Source organism: Dasypus novemcinctus, chromosome 9 (assembly GCF_030445035.2).
Source record: "Dasypus novemcinctus isolate mDasNov1 chromosome 9, mDasNov1.1.hap2, whole genome shotgun sequence".
NCBI classification, from domain to species: Eukaryota; Metazoa; Chordata; class Mammalia; order Cingulata; family Dasypodidae; genus Dasypus; species Dasypus novemcinctus.
The window spans coordinates 90,491,084-90,511,151 of NC_080681.1; the positions used below are offsets into that span (position 1 = coordinate 90,491,084).

The window sequence follows — 20,068 nt, forward strand, 5'->3', positions numbered from 1 at the left end:
GTCTTCTGTGGTTAACCCTTGCCCTCAGGATAAAGCTCAGAATCCTGACAAGGTCTATGAGGCTCTGTATGAGTACCACTCTGGTTCTTGCCTCAGCCATCATTCCCATCCCAAGCTCTTGCCAGAGAAACCTAATTCAGTTCCCCAAATGTGCATGTCCTGCTGGGCCTGGGCACATGCTGTCCTCTCTGTTTTCAGCCCTCTTCACGTCTTGTGGGAAACCAGCATGTTCCCCATTACTACATGCTATATTGTAATTGCTTGTTTGAGCGATTCCTCCACTAGAATGTATGTTCTCTGATGGCAAGGATCACATCTCCCTGTTCACCACTGTGAATGCTCAGCAGAGTGTCTGATATATAATTAGTGTTGAAGGAGTAAAAGTCTAGAGCTCAGAGTCTGGAAAGACAAACTGTACCTGTGGAGATGGAAAGTGACTAGGGCATAACTCCCTTTTGTTTATTAGACCAAGGGGCTAATATTTAAGATTATGTCAGATGGACAATGCCCATCCCAAGGAACAGAAAGTGTATGCAACTGCAAGCAAGATAGTTCCATCTATCTGCCCCATAGGGTCTAAGCTCCCCCTCACCTGGAAGCAGAGCAGGCATCACCATCCCCAAATCCTCAAGAATGGGGAATGAACAATGGACTAAAGTAGACTTATTATCATTCTACTATAGACTTATTATTACCATGGAAGAACTCTTATCATTGATATAAAGGCAGTGGTCACCAGAGGTTCTGAGGGATGGGAGAGGGAAGAATAGGTATAAAATATGGGGGAATTTTTGGGACATTGGAGTTGTCCTGCATGACACTGCAGTGAGGATACAGGCCATTGTATATTTTGTCATAACCTACAAAATTGTGTGGGACAGAGTGTAAACTATAATATAACTTGTACTCCTTGGTTAGTAGCAATGCTTCAATCCGGGTTCATCAATTGTAACAAATGTACCACACTAATGAAGGATGTTGTTAATGTGTGAGAGTGTGGGAGGGAGAGGGAGTGGGGCATATGGGAATCCCTTATAATTTTTATGTAACTTTTATGTAATCTAAAGCTCTTATTAAAAAATTAATTAAAAAAAGATGATGTCAGATTTAATCCCTTTCCTCACATATTTACCCTGGGATTCTCCCAGGCTGCATATGTCACCCATGCCCTGAGTGTTTCGGGGGTTAAAAGAAACAAAATGGTCTTAGAACTGGGCTCAACAGCCCTCTGAGAAAGGAAAGGCTCCCCTCTTTTCCTATCACATGTCACCAGATCCTTGCCAGACAGGAGCCTGGCATGGTCAGCTCTAGCTGCAGCTCAGAGGGGCCAGTAAACCCATGCTTTTGGTTTTGTAGATATTGCTAAGAAGTTAAAAAAGCCCAGCCAGGTTAGCAAGATGGCAAGTCACATGGAATCTCCCTAGGAGAATTTAAACCTTATTACAAATTACTTATTGACTCAAAAAAAAGGAAGGAATTATAATCACTGTGGGATTACACGGAGACCTAGGAAGATCCTATGAAGACCAGTCTCTGTCCTTTCTAGATAGATTCATTATCCCAGAAAGCAGACAGCCCTGTTGGGGAAGATTAGAAATAAACACATGACATCAATGTATAAGCAATGTGGGAGAGGGGGATGTGGAGGCCCTGAGAGCACAAGGGAAGGATGCTTTGCCCTGTGGGGAGGGGAGATGGATTATGGATGGATTCCTCCAGGAGCTAGCCTTTGCCCTGAGTTCTTAAGGATGAGTACAAGTGGCCTGGTGAAGAAGGAGAAGGAGTCCTGCGAAGAGAGATTACCATGAACAGAGGCACAGAGTTATGTGGGAAACTACTGCCAGCTCCAAATCGCTGAATATATGGGTGCGGGATTTGGATTACAGAAAATGGGGCCAAGTCAGGGAGGCTTGGATATGCTGTGCTAAGAAAGAATATTCCTCATGCCATGAAACTGGGAGGACTTCATGCGGGATTGGAATTCTCTTAGCTTTCCACTGCCACTGTGTCAGAATGCAACCTTCTCTGAGGCTTGTGTCATCTGCAAGACCTCCACCCACTGCTTCACACTATGCTTAATCGCCCTGACTGCCTGGTCACCTTCCCAGCTTATCTCAAGATTTAGGGGTCCTGACTCACAGTCTTCCTTACCATAATCTGCGTGATTACAGAGGATCCTAATATGTCTCCTAGTGCTTTGACCTTTATTTTTTTTTCTTTTTAAAAAATATTTCATGTATTTTCATCTTCACGTTATTTATCTTTTCTGAGGTACTGGGACAGGGGATTGAACCCCAGGCTTTGTATGTAGGAAGCTGGAGCAAAACCGCTGAGCTACAATGACTCCCCTGAGTTGTTTTTGTGTGTGTGTGCTTGCTATATGTTTTTGTTTGTTTGTTTTTAGGAGGCACTGGGGATCGAGCCTAGAACCTCCCAGGTGGAAAGAAGATACTCAACTGCTTGAACCACATCTGCTCCCTGACCTTTATCTTGACTTTACTTCAGCCATCCACTCTCAGGGCCATGCCCAGGAATAGCAACACCTCTGAAATCTTAAAATTCAGACACCTGTTCTCTGAGCACAGGCTATCTCTGTTGGACCCATCTGCTATGCACTGGATTGTATCCTATCCCCCAAAAAGATATGTTCAAGTCCTACACTCCAGACCTGTGAATGTGAGACTATTTGGAAATAGGACCTTTGAAAATATTATCAGTTAGGATGAGGTCAAACTGGATTAGGGTCCTTATTAGAAGGGAAAAATTGGACACAGAGCAGGAGAGGAGAATACCATGAGACAGCTGATGTTGAGAATGCCATGGATTGCCAGCAAGCCTCTGCCAGAAGCCTGGAGGGAAACATGAAACAGTTTCTTCCCTAGAGACGTCAGAGGAAGTCTGGTCCTGCTGATATCTTGACTTCAGACTTTTAGCCTCCAGAACAGAGATAATACATATCTGTTGTCTTATGCCACCCAGTTTACGTTACTTTGTCATGGCAGCCCTGGGAAACCAAGACGCCATCCCAGCTTTCAACTTTACTGCATGCCTGGCCCCTTGATTTCCACAGTGTCTTCCATGTTCTTGGCTCATTACTGACCTCTCTCTGCCTGAACTCCTGGCTGGTCACCAGCCCACCATTATCCATGTGTGGCACCTGCTCTGCAAAACCCCAGCTATGCAATGGAAGAAATTATATCAGTGATGTGGAAGCAGGGCCACTGGAGGTTCTGAGGGCAGGGAGAGGGAAAAACAGGTGTAATACAGGGGCATTTTCAGGAGTTGGGAGTTGTCCTGAATGACACTGCAATGCCATAACCTACAGAATTGAGTGGGAGAGAGTGGAAACTACAACGTAAACTTTAATCCATGTTTAGTGGCAATGCTCTAAAATGTGTTCATCAATTACAATGAATATACCTTACTAATGAAGGGTGTTGTTAATGTGGTAAAATGTGGGAGGTGTGGGGAGTGGGGCATATGGGAATCCCCTATAGTTTTTATGCGACATTTGTATAATCTAAGTATCTTTAAAAAAATAAAAATAAAATAAATAAAATTTTTTAAAAATCATAAAATGGAAAACAAAAAAACAAAAAAAAGACCCAGCTATGATTGAAGTCTGCATTTTCCTTCCCCACTCACAGATCTAGTGCTCAACACTGCTATAGAAAAGCACATGGCCTGCAGCCTACAGCTCACACCTCAGGCGGGCAGCCACATCTGCCAGTCCCCTTCCGCTTTAGGTCACTCTTCTTCCTCAGTCACTTCGAAATGACTCCACACCTTCATAACTCTCCTGCCCTCTTGTTCTCAGTACTCTATCCTGCCACAATTTCATGCAGAAAAAGAGGCCACAAGGCCTCTCTCAGTATTACCCTCACCATGGGAGACTGGATGTTCTGGCAACCCCTAACCGTGTGAACATGCTAGGTTATGCCCTTGTGACTTTTCTCTGCCTGGAATCACCATTCCTCCCTCCCTTCTTTGTCTCTTGGTTAATTCCAACTCATACGCGTCTTTGATCTCATTGCTTCCTGCAAAGCCTTCCCTGACCTCCCAGGCCTGTCTAGACCCTTTGTCTGCATCCTCCTACTATCTTGTGCCCTCTTTTATGATTACTGATCTATGTGACCACCTCCCTCACCTGACTGAGAGCAGGTTCTGTGCTTTATCTCTCTTTTACCACCCAGCTCTCAGACTGGTAAACCAATGGGACACTCTGTGTTTGTTAAATCAGTGAATGAATGATTTCATCTTGTAAGAAATAGGAAGCTACTAAAGGGTTTCAGGCAACTGCCTTCCTCATTGCTCATGGCCCTTGTTCCTCAAACTTCTCCTTCTAGAAAAGTCTTCCTAGTTCTTAAGGCCTGAAGGTACATTAGGATAGAAAAATAGGTATGAACTGGGTTTATCCAAAGAATTTTATTCTAAAAAAAGGAGCAAATCACAGCTCAGTGAGTCCTCTGGTCTATAGGAAAAAAACAAAACAAAACTGAGTATAAAATAAGGCTGAAAGAAACACATGCTGAAAGGAGGGCGTGGGTGGACAGGGATAGCAAGGGATGCTTCCCACAAACTCTTTGGGAGGCTTGCAGACTGGGCCTGGCAGGATGGGGCCATGAAAGGGAGACCAGCGTGGCTTCCTGAGAGTACCTCTTCTAGAAGAGTGGTTTTCTCCTGAAGTTTAGCCTCATAAAATTCAGTTAGCTCCTCCAGGGCTTGACTCTTGGTTTCATCATTATCCCTTAGCTGTTTTTCATATTCCTCCTGCATCCTCTGGGACTTGAGCTGCAACTCCTGGTACTTCTCATATTCCAGAAGCAGCTTTTGGTTGTTGCAATATTCTAGGAAGAAGCAGGGAAGGTACTGAAGGTGGGAGAGTAGCACCAACTCCAGGGACATCCAGAGGCCTCAGGTGATTTTCCATCTCCTTCCAGCACTAGCTGGAGCAGCAGCCTCCAACGCCAAGATTCAAATGCCCGTCCATCTTTCTCACCTATCCTCTACTCCAGCATCGCATCGGGCAACCAAATTCCCTCCCTTCCCCCTCTGGCAAAAAGGTTTCTAGGAAAATGTAGTGGGGAGTTTGGGAGGTCAGGGCCAAAAGGAATGTATTAAGTGTGTAATACTTTTTTACAGAGGAGTAAACTGAGTCTCGGTGAGATTAGGTGACTGCCTAGAGCACCCAGCAAGTAAGTGGTGAGCTGGGACCCAAGGCAGCCTACTGGCTTCCAAACCTGTACTGTTCTGTATCTCTTTTCCCCCTGAATTGTGTTCTTGGGAACAAGTCTCTAAACTGTAATCAGGATACTCTTGCCTTCTGTCTCCTACACATTGAGCTCACAGTCTTTTCCTCTACTTCATTTCCTGTGATTATCTTCCACAAATCTTAGTAACACTGAGGCTCTGAACAGGTGCCCTGTCTCACTCCACTGAGCTCCACACCCCCAGGTGAGCCCTGTCCTCCATCTTGTCACAACAAAGCTCTCACTGGGATGACCTGCTGCTTCTCAGACCATAATCAGTCACTCTTACCTGTTGCTTCTTTCCTTCTCTGACTCGCTCAGAATCGGTCCCCCTTTTTTTCCCCAGAAGTACCAAGGGTAGAACCTGGAACCTCATACATGGGAAGGAGGCGCTCAACCACTTGAGCTACAACCACTCCCTAGAATTGACTTCTTTTTTTGCTGAGACTTTTTACTCTCTGAAGTCCCCCTGCGGATGACCCTTCTGATTCTGCTGGATGCCCCCCTCCTAAGGTCCACAGCCACTCACTTTAGCATCTTCTCTCTGGCACACTGGTTTCTTCTCACCCTACATAAGTTTCATATTTCTGACAAGCTATATCTCTACTCCCTGTGTCTCTGTTTATCCTGGTATATACTGCAGTACCTACCGTTTACTGTGCTATTAGTCAGACTGTATAATAATTATTCATTATTTCTCCACCCATTCAAGTGTGAGCATCTAGGACAGGGACACTGTCTCTTCATTTTTGTACCAGTAGCACCTGGTAAGGAGCCATGCCTGGTAAGCAGTAGGTACTTAATAAGTGTTTAACAAATGAGTAAATGCATAGGAGTAAAAACCATTGTAGGTTTCAGGTGGTTTAACCAACATAGCCTGTTCATAGGCAAAGCCACATCACCTGGGATTTCTGCTGTGTCTGTGGAACTCACAGACTTTGGCTTCTAAACCACCTCTTCCAGCACTAACCAGTCACCATCTGCCCCCATGGGTCCTCCTTGCAGACTTACCCAGGTCTTGCAGTTCTCGGCTTTGCTTGTCAAGGAGGTCATCTAGGTGTTCCTGATGCATTATATCCTGCTTTTCTTTTTCTGTTCTTAAAACCTAAAACAGAGTCAGATGTTCTCATTTCTACACATCTATTGAAAGCACTCCTAGGGCAAAACTGCATTTTACAAATAACACCCTTCTTTACTCACAAACGTTTCTCATTTTGCACCAAGCACTGTTCTATGAAGAAACAGTGCAACCTATTGCTTTTTATTTACATTGGATTCTGCTCTGAAAGTTCTGCATTCTTCCTATTTTATATCCTTTCTACTAAATGGATTTTGTCAATGATGAGTTCAATGTTTTGGACATGTAGCAAAAGGATTTTTTTGGGGAAAAAAAGGATTTTTGGATGAAAGAGTAGAGATTTGTTTGAGTCCTCTGTTGCCTGCACATAGCTGTGAATCAAATCCTTGGGTATGCTGATATGTAAGCTTCTAAGAAAGTGTTTTTTCCTTTTTTAAAAGGAACAAGACAGCTCCTTGAAAGTAGGGATGGTACCATCTACATTAAATTAAAAACCAGGTGTTTTCAACCAAACTCTCTGATTCATGTAGATAATATGAAGAAACAAATATCCTTTGAACAAAAAATTGAGGTTTTAGATGAGATGCCAAACAGATCTGTGTAGAACAAAGAAAAAGACTCTGGGAGGTCCCGGACAAAATCTAACTATATGGAGAATGTTTAGACTAATTTTATTTAGTCTCCTGAGAGTCCAGAAATCAATTTTCTGGTAGCTTTTCACTTTAAATATTTTGTTTTTTTCCTCATCTTTTTCATTTTGTTTCTAAATAAGTTTTTCCTGATCATAAAAGTAATATATTCTCATTGTAGAGAAGTTACAGAAAAGCATAAAGAATAAAATTTAAATTACCCCATAATCCCAACTCTCAAAGACAATTTCACTGTTAGCTATTTTCTTAAAAATTGTTGCATGTATATTTGTTTTACCTAATTAATACTATACACTATACAGAGTTTTATGTTCTTCTTTTTTTCTTAGTACTTTGTTGTAACCTTTTTTTTTTCAGGAGGTACTGGGGAATGAACCTGGGACCTTGTTCATGCAAAGCAGGTGGTCAACCACTGAGCTACACCCACTGTGCAAGGATTTCTGATGCCACTGACTATGCTTTAAAATCATATCATATTTTAAACCATCGTAAATCATACATTATCACATATCTTATTGTTGAATTATAGCTTAGGTAGTGTGTGGTACTCCTATCTTGATCTAAAGTGGGAATTTCTTGTTATTGGTGGTTATTGGTTCAGTCTCTCAAACGGACCTGGTTTTTTGTTTTCAAGGACTCCATTTCCTGAATAAACTTGTCGGTTAGCTCCTTAATCTTCTCAGAATAGTTCATATCCTTCAGTCGAAGCTGATACTCGTTCTCCATTTTTAATTCTTCCACCCGAGTCCTCAGCTCCAACATAACCTGAGCCTTTGGGGGAAGGACACAGAATCAAGAACATTCACAGTGGTGGTGAATGGATCTACTTAAGCCTATGGCCTTGATCTGGGACCTGCAGCTCTGCAGAGCTGCGAACTCAACGTGTCTCAACTAGAACTTTTCATGTTTTCCCCCTCTAAGTCACACAGGCTAAAAACTAGAAGCATTCGAGCTTCTTCCTCTCCTCTCACAATGAACATTCAGTGAGCTCTCTTGTGTGCCAGGCATTGTGCTAACAGCAACCTCATCTCCTTCAAATCTGCTCAAGTCACCTTTTGAATGAGGTCTCCTCTAATTTTGCTGCCTTCCCTGCCCATCCCCAGCACCCCTTACTTACTCTGCTCTACTTTTTATTATTTCCTTAGATCTTAGATCCTCACATACTATATAATTTACTTATTATCTTGTTGATTGCCTTTTGTCTTCTTTCCCCATTAGAACCTAAGCTCCAAGAAGGGCTCTTTGTTGGCTTTGTACAGTGCCCAGTACATAATGAGCACTCTAAAATATTTGTTGAATCATTATTCCTGCCCCATCGAACTTACAATCTACTGGAGCAGACGAATAAACATAAAATTACAAATTGTGCCCAGCTGCCAAAGCTGGGCAGTCCTCAGTTCTGTCAGTTTGTCCCACTTGATGATGTTCATGTCTGTCCTGTCCCCACCCTTTTTCACTAAATTTAGGTCCTAACTCTTCCTGACTTGCTGATTTTTATTTTCATCATCTTTTCCCCTCCTCCAGACCATTCTACTCCCTGATGCCAGTGTTTTCTAAAAATACTGTAATAAACACACTCTTCATTTCCTAAAAAAGTAATGTTGGTGACAGTGGGTGAAAACACAAGGTATTTTCTTCTGGCTCACCTATGATTACACCCTATGCAGCCTGATCACATCTTTTCTGCTCTCTCCCCCCTACTGCACTGTAAATAAGGGAACAAGGGACGAATTATGATAGTTTCTGTATTGCTGGCAGTCAGCAGAGACCCTGCACATTGGAAGTACTGAGATGAGGGATGAATGCAAATTGCATGTGCAAAGTCAGAGGCTGAGGGCATGGCCTACCACAGGCACCGGATGTGATCTGGTACTTGTGGGAGGCTGAGGGGGAGGAAACTGAGGCAGGGTCAGACCATCAAAGTCCTAGTAGGTCATGACAGGAAATCTGGATTGATTCTAGATGGCCTCTGAAGGTCCTCATCTAACGTGATTAAGTGGACCTTGGCAATGGCAGTGTGCAGCACAAACTGGCCTGCAGGCAGGGTGATTAGTTTGGGGGCTATTGTGTAGTCTAGATGAAGCGATGGTCAGGGCTTGAACGGGGACGGAGGTAGGGAGCAGAGAAGAATGGCAAATTTGAGAGAGAGATTTTAGAGGTGGGATCAACAGAACATGGTATCCTATTGGGTATGGGCTGAAGGTTTGAGAATCATGGATGAGGACAGTCTCCCTGACTAGAACATCCTTTCCCTGGAGTTTGGACTTTGCCTGTCTTGCTTACTGCTTTATCCTCAGAGCCTAGCCTAGCCCAGAACAGGAAGATGGTCAGCACTAAATAAATATTTATGATGTCTGCCTTAGACTAGTGAAATACATTTTTTTTGAGGGAATGATCCAGTTTTTAACATGCTGCATTTTGAGGCCCTTGCTCCTTAGACCCTCCGCAATCCATTTTCCATGTTACTGCAGAGTAATCTCTCCAAGACGCAAATCAGATCAAGTCATTCCCTCACTTAAAGCTATTAATAGGTCTTTATGAATAGTGTCCAAAGTCTAAAACATGGCATAAAAGGCCCTCATGATCTCTTCTTGTCTCTCTCTCCAGCTCCTAACACTTCTCTCCTGCACCTCTTCTCCTTTCCAGCCACACCTAACGAGAAGCCTCTTCCCGCAGTGCTGCCGTCTCATCCCTCTGCACACATTGGTTGGAAGGCCCTTTTGTACTCATTCCAGAAGGCTCCATTCAATGCTCACTTCCTCTGGCCTGGATCAGGGCCCTTTCCCAGTATCGTTCTTTCATAACACCCATAACACACTTAATTCCTATTTTTATATTACCTATTCCCCCTCCCAGGCTACAAGTTAAAAGAATCCTCTGTGAGGTTTTCTTGTTGTTGTTGTTATTGTTGTCAACAGACTTTATATTTTTTTGGAACAGTTTTAGGTTTACAGAAATACCTTGCAGAAAATACAGAGTTCCTAAATAGCTCCCCTTCCTGTTCTACCCCACAGTTTCGCCTATAACTAGCATTTTGCATTAGTGTGGTACTGTCTTTGTTTTCTGTCTCTCTAATTCCAGACCTTCGTATAATGCCTGGCGCATAGCTGACCCTCTGTAAATACTAGTTGGATGAATGAATGAACAGGTAAATCATCAGCTGAGAGACAGTTACATAGAATATGACAGATTATAAAGAACAAAAGAGAGCTTGGCATTCTGGGGAACATGACACTTAAGGGACAGGTGGAGGAAGACAAGCCAGGAAGAGAACTGGAGAAGGAAAGTTGGAAAAGTTTCTAGGGAAAAAGAAGACTGTGGTCTCGTGGTCACAGAGAGGAGAGAGTTTCAAGAAGTATTCCACACACTGGTCCTTTCCAGCATGGCAGCACTACTGTCAGGTCCAGCTGGGGCATAGGGTCGGGAGTCAGCCCAGGCACCTCGGGTCTTTAGTTCAGGCTGTGTCTCCTATTTGGTCCCTTCCCTTAACATCTAGGAAGAGAGAAGAAAAAAGAGTGGTGGAGGGATAGGGGACATGTTTGCCTGCCTGGAGTAGGTCAGACCCCTCCTCCCTCATCCTTTCCTACCCCTTTGCCTTTCTGCAGATACTTCCAGGGATTTCTAGAAGGGGTATCCAGGAAATGCCAGGGACCTATCAGCCTGCTTGGTGGCAGTTTTTGCACTGTGGTTCTCATGGTTTTATTTGTCTCTATCTCCCAGCCATGAACTTCTTGATTACAGTGCCTGTCTGTTCACACATGTAACCCCAATGCCTAGCAGGTGTTCAGTGAGTGCTGGTAAGATTCTGGAGGAACAACAACAAGCCTCTTGAGTTTACCATCCATTCAGCTTCACCCTTATGGAGCATAGCACAGAGCTCTGCATTCAGATCTCCACAAAATACATTCTTATTGAATGTTTACTGCATTAATAGGAGGGAAGACTCTTAGGTATAGCAATTAAGACAGCGGCTCTAAATTAAATCTGGATTAGTCTCTGGCCCTACTATTTAATAGAAATTTTGGTCAAATCATTCAACTTCTCTGAATCCCAGCTTCTTGAAACTTGGGGAGAATAATAGTATAGTCTTTGTAGGGATGTTATGAGATTTAAATGTGAAAACACTTATAATTACGACAGCATCTGATTCATGGCAAACCTAAAAGAGTTATGACTTTTAGTACTCTTTTATTATTATTATAATTATTAAGGGGAGTGGGTAGGGGCTTTCAGGAGTGTTTTTTTGTTGTTGCTGTTTGTTTTTTCTTTTTAAGGTACTGGGGCCAGGGATTGAACTTGGGACCTCCTATGTGGGAAGCCAGCACTCACCCACTGAACTACATCAGCTCCAGGAATGTTTTTTATTTTATTTATTTTTAATTAAAAATTTTTTTTAATTTTCTTATTTATTTTCTTTTAAATGTTACATTCAAAAAATACAAGGTCCCCATATACCCCCCACATCAACAAACTCTTCCATCATTGTGGCACATCCACTGCACCCGGCTAATACATTCTGGAGAACTGCTGCAGCGAATGGACAATGGTCCACATTGTAGTCCACACTCTCCCCCAGTCCACCCAGTGGGCCACGACAGGACACACAACATCCAGTATCCATCCCTGCAGCACCACCTAGGACAACTCCAATCCTGAAAATGCCCCCACACCATATCTCTTCTTCCCTCTCCCGACCATCAGCAGCCACCGTGGCCACCCTCTCCACATCTCTACTACAATTTCTTCCCTTACTAATCACAATAGTTCCCCAGCAGAACACAGTAAGTCCACTCTAATCCATACTCTATCCTCCATCTTGTGGACCTGGGATGGCTGTGTCGGGGTTTAGAACCAGGAATGTTTTTTAAATACCTCTTTTTTTTCTTTAAAGAAGCCTCCATATATGTCACAGTTGTTAAATTTCACAGATACGATGGGGATATTCAGTTTGTCAGTTCAGTTTTGTAACTAATTATCAAGTGTCTTCCATGTGCCTAGCATGCACTAGAAACTGTTGGTCATACAAGAAAATTGAAGATCATGGCTCTTGTCCTTGAAGAGTAGGAAGTGGAAAGCTGGGCATACAATACAACTAGAGTACCGTATGTAAATCTGATCATGTGGTAGAGTGAGAGGCAAGAAGCGAGGGGGGTGGCATCGTGGTGTGGATAGAGAATGAGCAGGGGTGCTGTGGGAGTTTACTCTGAGCACTGGGTGCCACCAGGCTGTAGAAAGCCTCAAATGCTGGTCTGAGCAGTCTGGGTGCCATCCGGTAAGGGATTTACATATTCCTCTCAGTAGATCTCTTACCTTCTCTTCCATGTCTGTTTTAGTAACAAGCACCTCTTCGGCAAAGCCCACTTCCCTCTCTCGCTTGATCCCCCGACCATCCTTATCAAAGACCTTCCAGGTGAAGAGACAGCCATCGTCAGCAGCAGTCAGCAGGTATTGGTCATCAAAGGTGAGCAACATCTGAGGAGAAACAGATCAGGGAGAAGCAGCTTTCTAGGGCCACAGATGACCAGGGCTGAACGGGTTATTGTGCAAACTTCCCTCCCCAGTACCTAGGGCACAGCCTCACTGGGAGGAAGTGTTCCTGATCCTGGTTAAGAGACAGGAGCCCAAGTAGGCTTCTGATGATGAATAAAGGAAATAAGGCTATGTCTACATTCTCGTGAAATTGGAATATATAAGGAACTCTCAAAATGCAACAGTATAAAAACCCTCAACAATCCTATCAGAAAGTGGGCAAAAGATAAAAAAGTCATTTCACCAAAGAGGATGCAAATAAGCACATGAAAAGATGTTCAGTGACACTCGCCATTAGGGAAATGCAAATTAAGCCAGGATGAGATATCGTTACACACCTATTAGAACAGCTAAAATGAAAAATAATGACAATACCAGATGCTGGCCAAGATTCAGAGAAACTGGAGCTCTCATACCTTGCTGGTGGGAATGGTACAACCACTCTGGAAAATCGCTTGGTGGTTTCATAAAAAACTAAACATACACTTACCATATGATCTAGCAATCACACTCTTGGACATTTATCCCAAAGAAATAAAAACTATGTCTATCCCAAATCCTGTACTTGATCATAGCAGCTTTAATTGCAGCTATTGTAATAGCCAAAGACTGTAAACAAAATATCCTACAACAGGTGAATGACTAAACAAACTGTGGTATAGCCATAACACACTACTCAGCAAAAAGAATGAACTACTGATACACAAAACAACTTGGATAGATCTTCAATGGTAAGTGAAAAAAGCCAATCTCAAAAGATCACATACTGTATGATTCCAATTATATAAAATTCTCAAAATGACAGAATTATTGAGATGGCGAATAAATGAGTGGTTGCCAAGGGTTATAGATGATGTGGGTGAGGGGAGGTGGTTGGGACTATACAGGGATAGCCCAAGGGAGATCTATCTAGTAATGGAGTAGTTCTGTATCTTGACTGCTGTGGTGGTTACATGAATCTACACGTATGATAAAATGACACAGAATTATACACACATGGTGCCTAGGTCAATTTCCTGGTTTTGATATTGTACTACAGTTAGACCACAGTTTGTTTAACGATTCACCTATAGTAGGACATTTTGTTTTCAGTCTTTGGCTATTACAAATAAAAGTTCTATGAACAATCAAGTACAGATTTTAGAGTAGACCTAAGATAAAATCACTGGGGGAAACTGGGTGGAGGGTACACAGGTCCTCTGTGCTATCTTTGCAATTTCCTGTGCGTCTATAATTATTTCAAAATAAAAAGTTAAAACAAAATAATCAACTATGAAAACTGTCTTCTCTAATCAGGAATATGCTTCAAGGACCTTAAAAATGGCAATACTCTTTCACTCAGAAATTCTCTCTCTGGGATTTTAGCTTTAGGAAATAATAGATATATACATTACATTTGTAGTCTAGGATACTCACTATCATTCACAAGATAATCTAAAGGTCTAGCTTAAACAGAGGAGTAAAATAAATTATCATCTATCATAAGAGAGGATATTTATGCAACTACTAAAATCATGCTTTTGAGGAATACGGAAAAATGCTCGAAATAGTGTTAAGTTAAAAAAACAGGTCACAACAGACATCTACCATATGATCTCAATTTTATTTAAAACACACATAATATATAAGAGAGTAGAAGATAATGCACTAAAATATTATTAGTTATGCCACTGAGTGCTTTTCCATTTCTAAAATTGCTTTTATAATGAATAGAGTTTGGGACACAATTAAAATCCTGAGGTGTTGGTGTCATTCAGAGGGGAGGAGGAGAGAGGAGATATACATTTTCCAGTGTCTGTTATTTAGGAATCCCATGTAAACAGAGAAACTACTTTTTTAGAAGGACTGGAAGGACAATTTACAAATGTGTGCTCATGTTATTATACCCAGGAGTGGCCTTTTGTACCGGCAAGGAGGGCAGGGGCTAATTTCCTGGACTGTAACTCCCTTTAGCCCAGGGCCATTTGCAGCCCTCACAGCAGCTGGCGTGATCTGGGTGGGGCACCTACAACATCTAATTAGATGGCCTGTCATTATGCACGGTGTTATGATGAACCATCTTGTACATAAATATTTAAGTGCATCTCTGATTATTTCCTTGAATAGATTCCTAGAGGTGGCTTAAACAAAGGGTATTAATAACCAATAAATATTTATAAGGAGACAGAAGGAATAGGGAGAGAGAAGAGATGTTGGAAGGTTGAAGGAATGAAGAATGTATGTGGAGGGCAAGATCAGATGGGTCTATCTAAGCTAGTTCTGGGAAAAGTTCCCCTCTCACCTTAGTGATAGGACCACCATGGGCCTGGTACTCATTGAATTCTTTCTGTACAGGCAGAGGGTACTTCATCGCACGAATGGTTCCCACTGAGGTGCCTGCAAACATCATCCGTCCTGAGTGCGAGATGGCAATGGCTGTGTAGATAACGTCGAATGCCGACATCTCTCGAAGGACCTGGAACACAGACAGCTCTCGTCAATGTCTGCATCTGGATCAAGTCCCAGTGTCCCCTTGTCATTCTCTTCCTCTAATAGTAACCTATGGCAAGGTCTGTATTTTTAAAATATTTGTTTTTACCCCAGTCTCTTTTTTTTTTTAAAAAAGATTTATTTATTTCTCTCCCATTCCTGCCCTCCCCCCCCGTTGTGTGCTCTCTGTGTCCATTCGCTGTGTGTTTTTCTGTGTCTGCTTGCATTCTTGTTAGCAGCACCAGGAATGTGTCTCTTTTTTGTTGTGTCATCTTGATGCTGTCAGCTCTCCATGTGTGCAGCGCCACTCCTGGGCAGGCTGTGCTTTTTTGCGTGGGGTGGCTCACCTTATGGGGCGCACTCCTTGTGTGTGGGGCTTCCCTACATGGGATACCCCTGCATGGCACGGCACTCCTTGCGCACATCAGCACTGCGCATGGGCCAGCTCACCACACGGGTCAGGAGGCCCTGGGTTTGAACCCTGGACCTCTCATATGGTAGGCAGATGCTCTATCTGTAGAGCCAAATCCGCTTCCCTTCCCCCAGTTTCTTATAACATCTGGCATAGTGCCTAGAAGGCACATAAAAGGCACAAACTCAATATTTCTTGGTTTCCTGATTGATGAACAACCAGTTCTAGAATTAGGACTAATACTACTACTAATAACAAATCTTTATATAGTGTTAATATGTGCCTGTTGTATGCATTTTACATGTTACATAGTGTTAATAAAGCACTGCTGCTTGCCTTTTACATTTGTAACTCATTCAATCTTCATAAAAAACTCTTTGTGGTAGTAACTGTTATCACCATTTTAAAGTGACAAAATACAATCACAGAGATGTTAGGTGCCTGAACTCACAGTTAGTAAAGGGTAGCGTGGGTCCAGAGTCTGTGCTCTTGACTGCTATGCTAAAGTACATCTTGAATTAAGAATGTAGTGTTGATCATAAATTTATTCAGTATTTACTAATGTCCTATTATATAAACAAGATATACTAGTAGGGAACATCCATCCATCCACTCATCTACCCCTGTACTAAACATTTATTGAATGTTTACTCTGGGCCATGCAGTGTAGTAGCTACTAAGGATACCAAGAGGTATAAAACACTGCCCTGTCCTAAAGGAGCTTTATTCTGGTGCGGTGTTTTAAAAGCTACCACAGCATGAGGACCAGGGGCCTTGGCAGCAGAGAGGAGAGACACCTTCCTCTATGCAGTGTTCCACTCACAGTGGAACTGCCTCGGGTCAGTTCACTGCCATGGTAGCTCTGTACTTTCCCAGGCACTAGTATCATGTAAGTGACAAACACTCAGGAAAAGCCAGAAAAGCCAATGAAGGTCAGCTATATTGGACTCCTGGAGAAGGACACAAGCCACATTTGTATGAAGTGCTCTTGCTGAACTTTTCTCTTCTCCTTCACCTACCTGGAGCCACATGTGGTAATTCCAGAGTTTCAGAGTGTGGGGATTTCAAAAGAATGCAGTGCCTAGGTGATAGCAGCTGACTATAATTCTGCTGCTATCAGGGGTGAAGAATACAGTTTAGAGATGCTGTTAACCTCCCTGCCTGGAGAGTGGAAGAGAAGCTGCAGGTACCAAGCAACACAGAAATGAAAAAGGCCTCGAAATTTAACCCAGGCAGGTAGGGCACTGGTCAGGAAATTCAGGAACTGACAATAACCGAGCTGAACCAAAAGGAAAGAGGACCAGGTGTTATCCCATGAAGAAGGGGCCCTGTTCTCCCTGGCCGCCTTCCATGCACATCTGTTGTAAGCATGGGAGGCTGTGTTCTGCAGATCAGTGCAACTGCATGGAGGCAGGGGCAGACTTACTGAAGAATCTGCAATCTCCTTGAGGGTCTGGTCTGATCCAACAGCAAAGATAACTTTTCCATCAGGGGAGATGGTAACGCAGTTGTAGCTGCAGGACTTGAGCACACATTCTGTCTCTCTCTTTCCTGAGGACAGATTCCATTCATATACAGCACCATCTGTGCCACAAGAAATCAACTTGCTGTCATCTGCATTCCACACAATTGAACGAATCTGCAGGGGATGAAGACATTCAGTTATAGAATACACACACACACACCAAGATGGAAAGGGGGGTCAACTCCTTAGGTGCTCAACTAGAGTGATACAGTGTCCTTTCCTGATATATGCTCTTCTGTAAGCACAAAACATAGCCTCCTGAGAATGTTTACATCCTGTTTTCAAAGAGGCTTGTAAAATACCAAAGATGAAACTCCCACTTCTTGTTCACATTATGTTCACAAATATGCAGAAATTAACCAATACATTTATAAACAATCAATAGATCAAAGAAGAAATCACAAGGGAAGTTTAAAAATACTTGGAGATTGATAGAAAAAAACCCCACACAAGATACCAAGACTTTGGGGTATGCAGCTGAAGCCATGCACAGACGGAAATTTATAGCTGCAAATGTCTGTGTATTTTAAAAGAAGAAAGATCTGAATTCAACAACTGAAACTTCCACCTTAATAAATTAGAAAAAGCAAACTAAACTCAAAGCAAGCAGAAGAAAGCAAATAATAAAGATTAGAGTGGAAAGAAAATAGAGAATAGAAAAACAAAAGTTGATTCTCCACCAGCAAAATTTGTACTCTGTAGCTAAAGTGACAGAAAAAAAGAGAAGAGTCAAATTACCAAAATCAAGAATGAAAGGAAGAACATTATTTCAGACCTTACAGAAAGAAAAGGGATTATAAGGGAAAATTATTAACAACTGTATGCTAGAAAATTAGATAACTGAGATGAAATGGACAAATTCCTAGAAAGACACATATTACCAAAACTGACTCAAAAAGAAAAAGAAAGCTGAATAGAACTATAATATGTAAAGAGACTGACTAGTAATGTAGAACCTTCCCACAAAGAAAAGCCCAGGCTCAGATGACTTCACCGGTGAATTCTACCAGATTAAAATAAGAATTAATACCAATTGTTTACCAACCCTTCCCAAAAATTAATTGAGGAAGGAACACTTCCCAACTAATTCTATGAGTCCAGTACTACCCTCATAACAAAAGCAGATGAAGACATCGAAAGAAAAATATAGACCACTGTTCTTCTTTGAATTAGAAATAAAAATCTTCAATGAAATACTAGCAAATAGAATTGAGCAAAATATAAAAATATGAAATATGGAATAATTAGAATGAAAAAACTCAAAGTTAGACTCTAGAATGTAGGTATAGGGATAGGGAGATAAAGCTTAAAATGTATAGCATTCCTACTTGGAGCAATGGAAATGTTTTGGTAACGGATGGTGGTGATGGTAGCACAATATTGTGAATTAATTAACAGCACTGAAATATATATCTGAAAGTGGATAAAAGAGGAAATGTTAGGTTATATATGGTAATAGAATAAAATTTTTAAAAAATCCATGAAACTGCACTACATAGTGAACCCTAAGTTAAACCATGGACTATAGTAATAGGACAACTATAAAAATGTGCTTTCATAAATTGTAACAAATGTACCACATGAATGCAAGGTGTTAATAATAGGGAGGTATATGGGAATCCTATATTTTATGCATGTTTGTTTGGTAAAAACACAACTTCTCTATTAAAAAAAAAAAAAACGAAGTATTACATACCATGGCCAAGTGAGAATTATATCATGAACACAAGGTTGATTTAACTTCTAAAAAATCAATTAATGTAATATACTATGTTAATAGATAAAGGTCAAAAACCATATGATCATATTGATAGATGCAGAAAAAGCATTAGAGAAATTCCGATACACTTTCATGTAAAAACATTCAATGAATTAGGAATAGAAGAGAACTTCTTCAACCTGATAAAGGGCATCAATGAAAAACTCAAAGCTAACAAACATCACACTTAATGGTGAAAGACTGTTTTCCCCCCAAGATTGGGAAAAACAAGGATGCCTGTTCTTTCCACTTCTATATTAAATTGTACTGGAGATTCTAGACAGGAAAATTAGGCAAAGAAAAGAAATCAGTGGAATTCATGACACGATCATGTATTTAGCAAATCCTAAGAAATAAACTAAAAATGATTAGAACTAATATATGAGTTCACCAAGGTTGCAAGCTACAAGATCCACATATAAAAAGAAAGTGCATTTCTAAACACTAGCAATGAACAATACAAAATGAAATAAAGATGTGTGAGGTCAACAAGATGGTAGAAGGAGAAACTCCAGAGTTCTGTCCTCCCACAACAACTTTGGAAAACCAGCAGAAACTTGCAGAAATCAGCTTTCTCAGAGCTCTGGAATACAGTTAAATGGTTGTAGTAACTGGATGAGCACTGAATCAAGAAAAAGGCAACCTGAAAAAATTAGGAAAACCTCATAATACCTTTACAGGTCCTATTTCCATCTCCTCCCATGAGTCACCAACCCATGCTCCTGGGTTCCAGAGGCAGGAGAGAAACCCTTCTGCGCATGGGGGGGTTGGGGGGGGGGGGTGGGGAGCACAGATATGACTGTATCAGTCAGCTGGGTGGCAGCCTGAGGGACTGATACAGGATGCTGGTCTCTGCCTTGCTGGTCCTGGAACTGGTTCTGTATGTCGAAGCAACTGGCAGGACTACTAAAACACCCTAAGAAAACAAACCACAGGTGCCTGGGGCAAAGGATTACCAGGTGAAACATAAAATGAAGCCTGCATTGGGAGGAAAGGCTGCAAAGAGTGGAGTTGGGCATTCTGCATTCAGAGTATCCCTGTAGAGAGGTGCTTGATGAGGTCATGTGTGCATGTCTAGGATAAGACACATGATCAGAAGAGACCTGAGATGACTCTATGCTTTCGCTTCAGGCTGTTCTTTAGGCTCACTGGAGGGCTGGCTAGTGATGAAAGAGAACACCAGCACAGGGCCAATCTGCAAAGGCTGAGAAACATGTTTTGTTCCTCCCTCCCTTCCTTCCTCTCATTCCTTCCTTTCTGTTATCTCTGGTATTTAAGGAAATCTGTCAATAACACCAGCTGACTACAAACTTAAGTAACAGAGACCTCAGGTAATTATAGTTAAGAAATACAGACTTTGCATAAATTAGTTTAGAAAAATCACTAACTGAATAGAC

At 41.9% G+C, this 20,068-nt stretch overlaps 1 protein-coding gene across 5 annotated transcripts in view; it reads right to left on the minus strand.

Moving 5' to 3' along the window:
- CFAP57 (cilia and flagella associated protein 57) overlaps positions 1 to 20,068 on the minus strand; it is a 104,039-nt gene that overhangs the window by 43,987 nt on the left and 39,984 nt on the right. For all 5 annotated transcript variants that reach the window (XR_011649689.1, XM_071217510.1, XM_004484439.3 and 2 more), the window contains 6 exons: positions 16,814 to 17,026; positions 14,788 to 14,961; positions 12,288 to 12,449; positions 7,593 to 7,748; positions 6,261 to 6,354; positions 4,657 to 4,847 (listed from right to left, as the gene is read on the minus strand). Coding sequence is in view for 4 of the 5 variants with exons in the window: in XM_071217510.1 (XP_071073611.1) it covers positions 4,657 to 4,847; positions 6,261 to 6,354; positions 7,593 to 7,748; positions 12,288 to 12,449; positions 14,788 to 14,961; positions 16,814 to 17,026 (990 nt within the window). In the remaining variant the exon portion in view is untranslated. The remainder of the gene's footprint in view (positions 1 to 4,656; positions 4,848 to 6,260; positions 6,355 to 7,592; positions 7,749 to 12,287; positions 12,450 to 14,787; positions 14,962 to 16,813; positions 17,027 to 20,068) is intronic.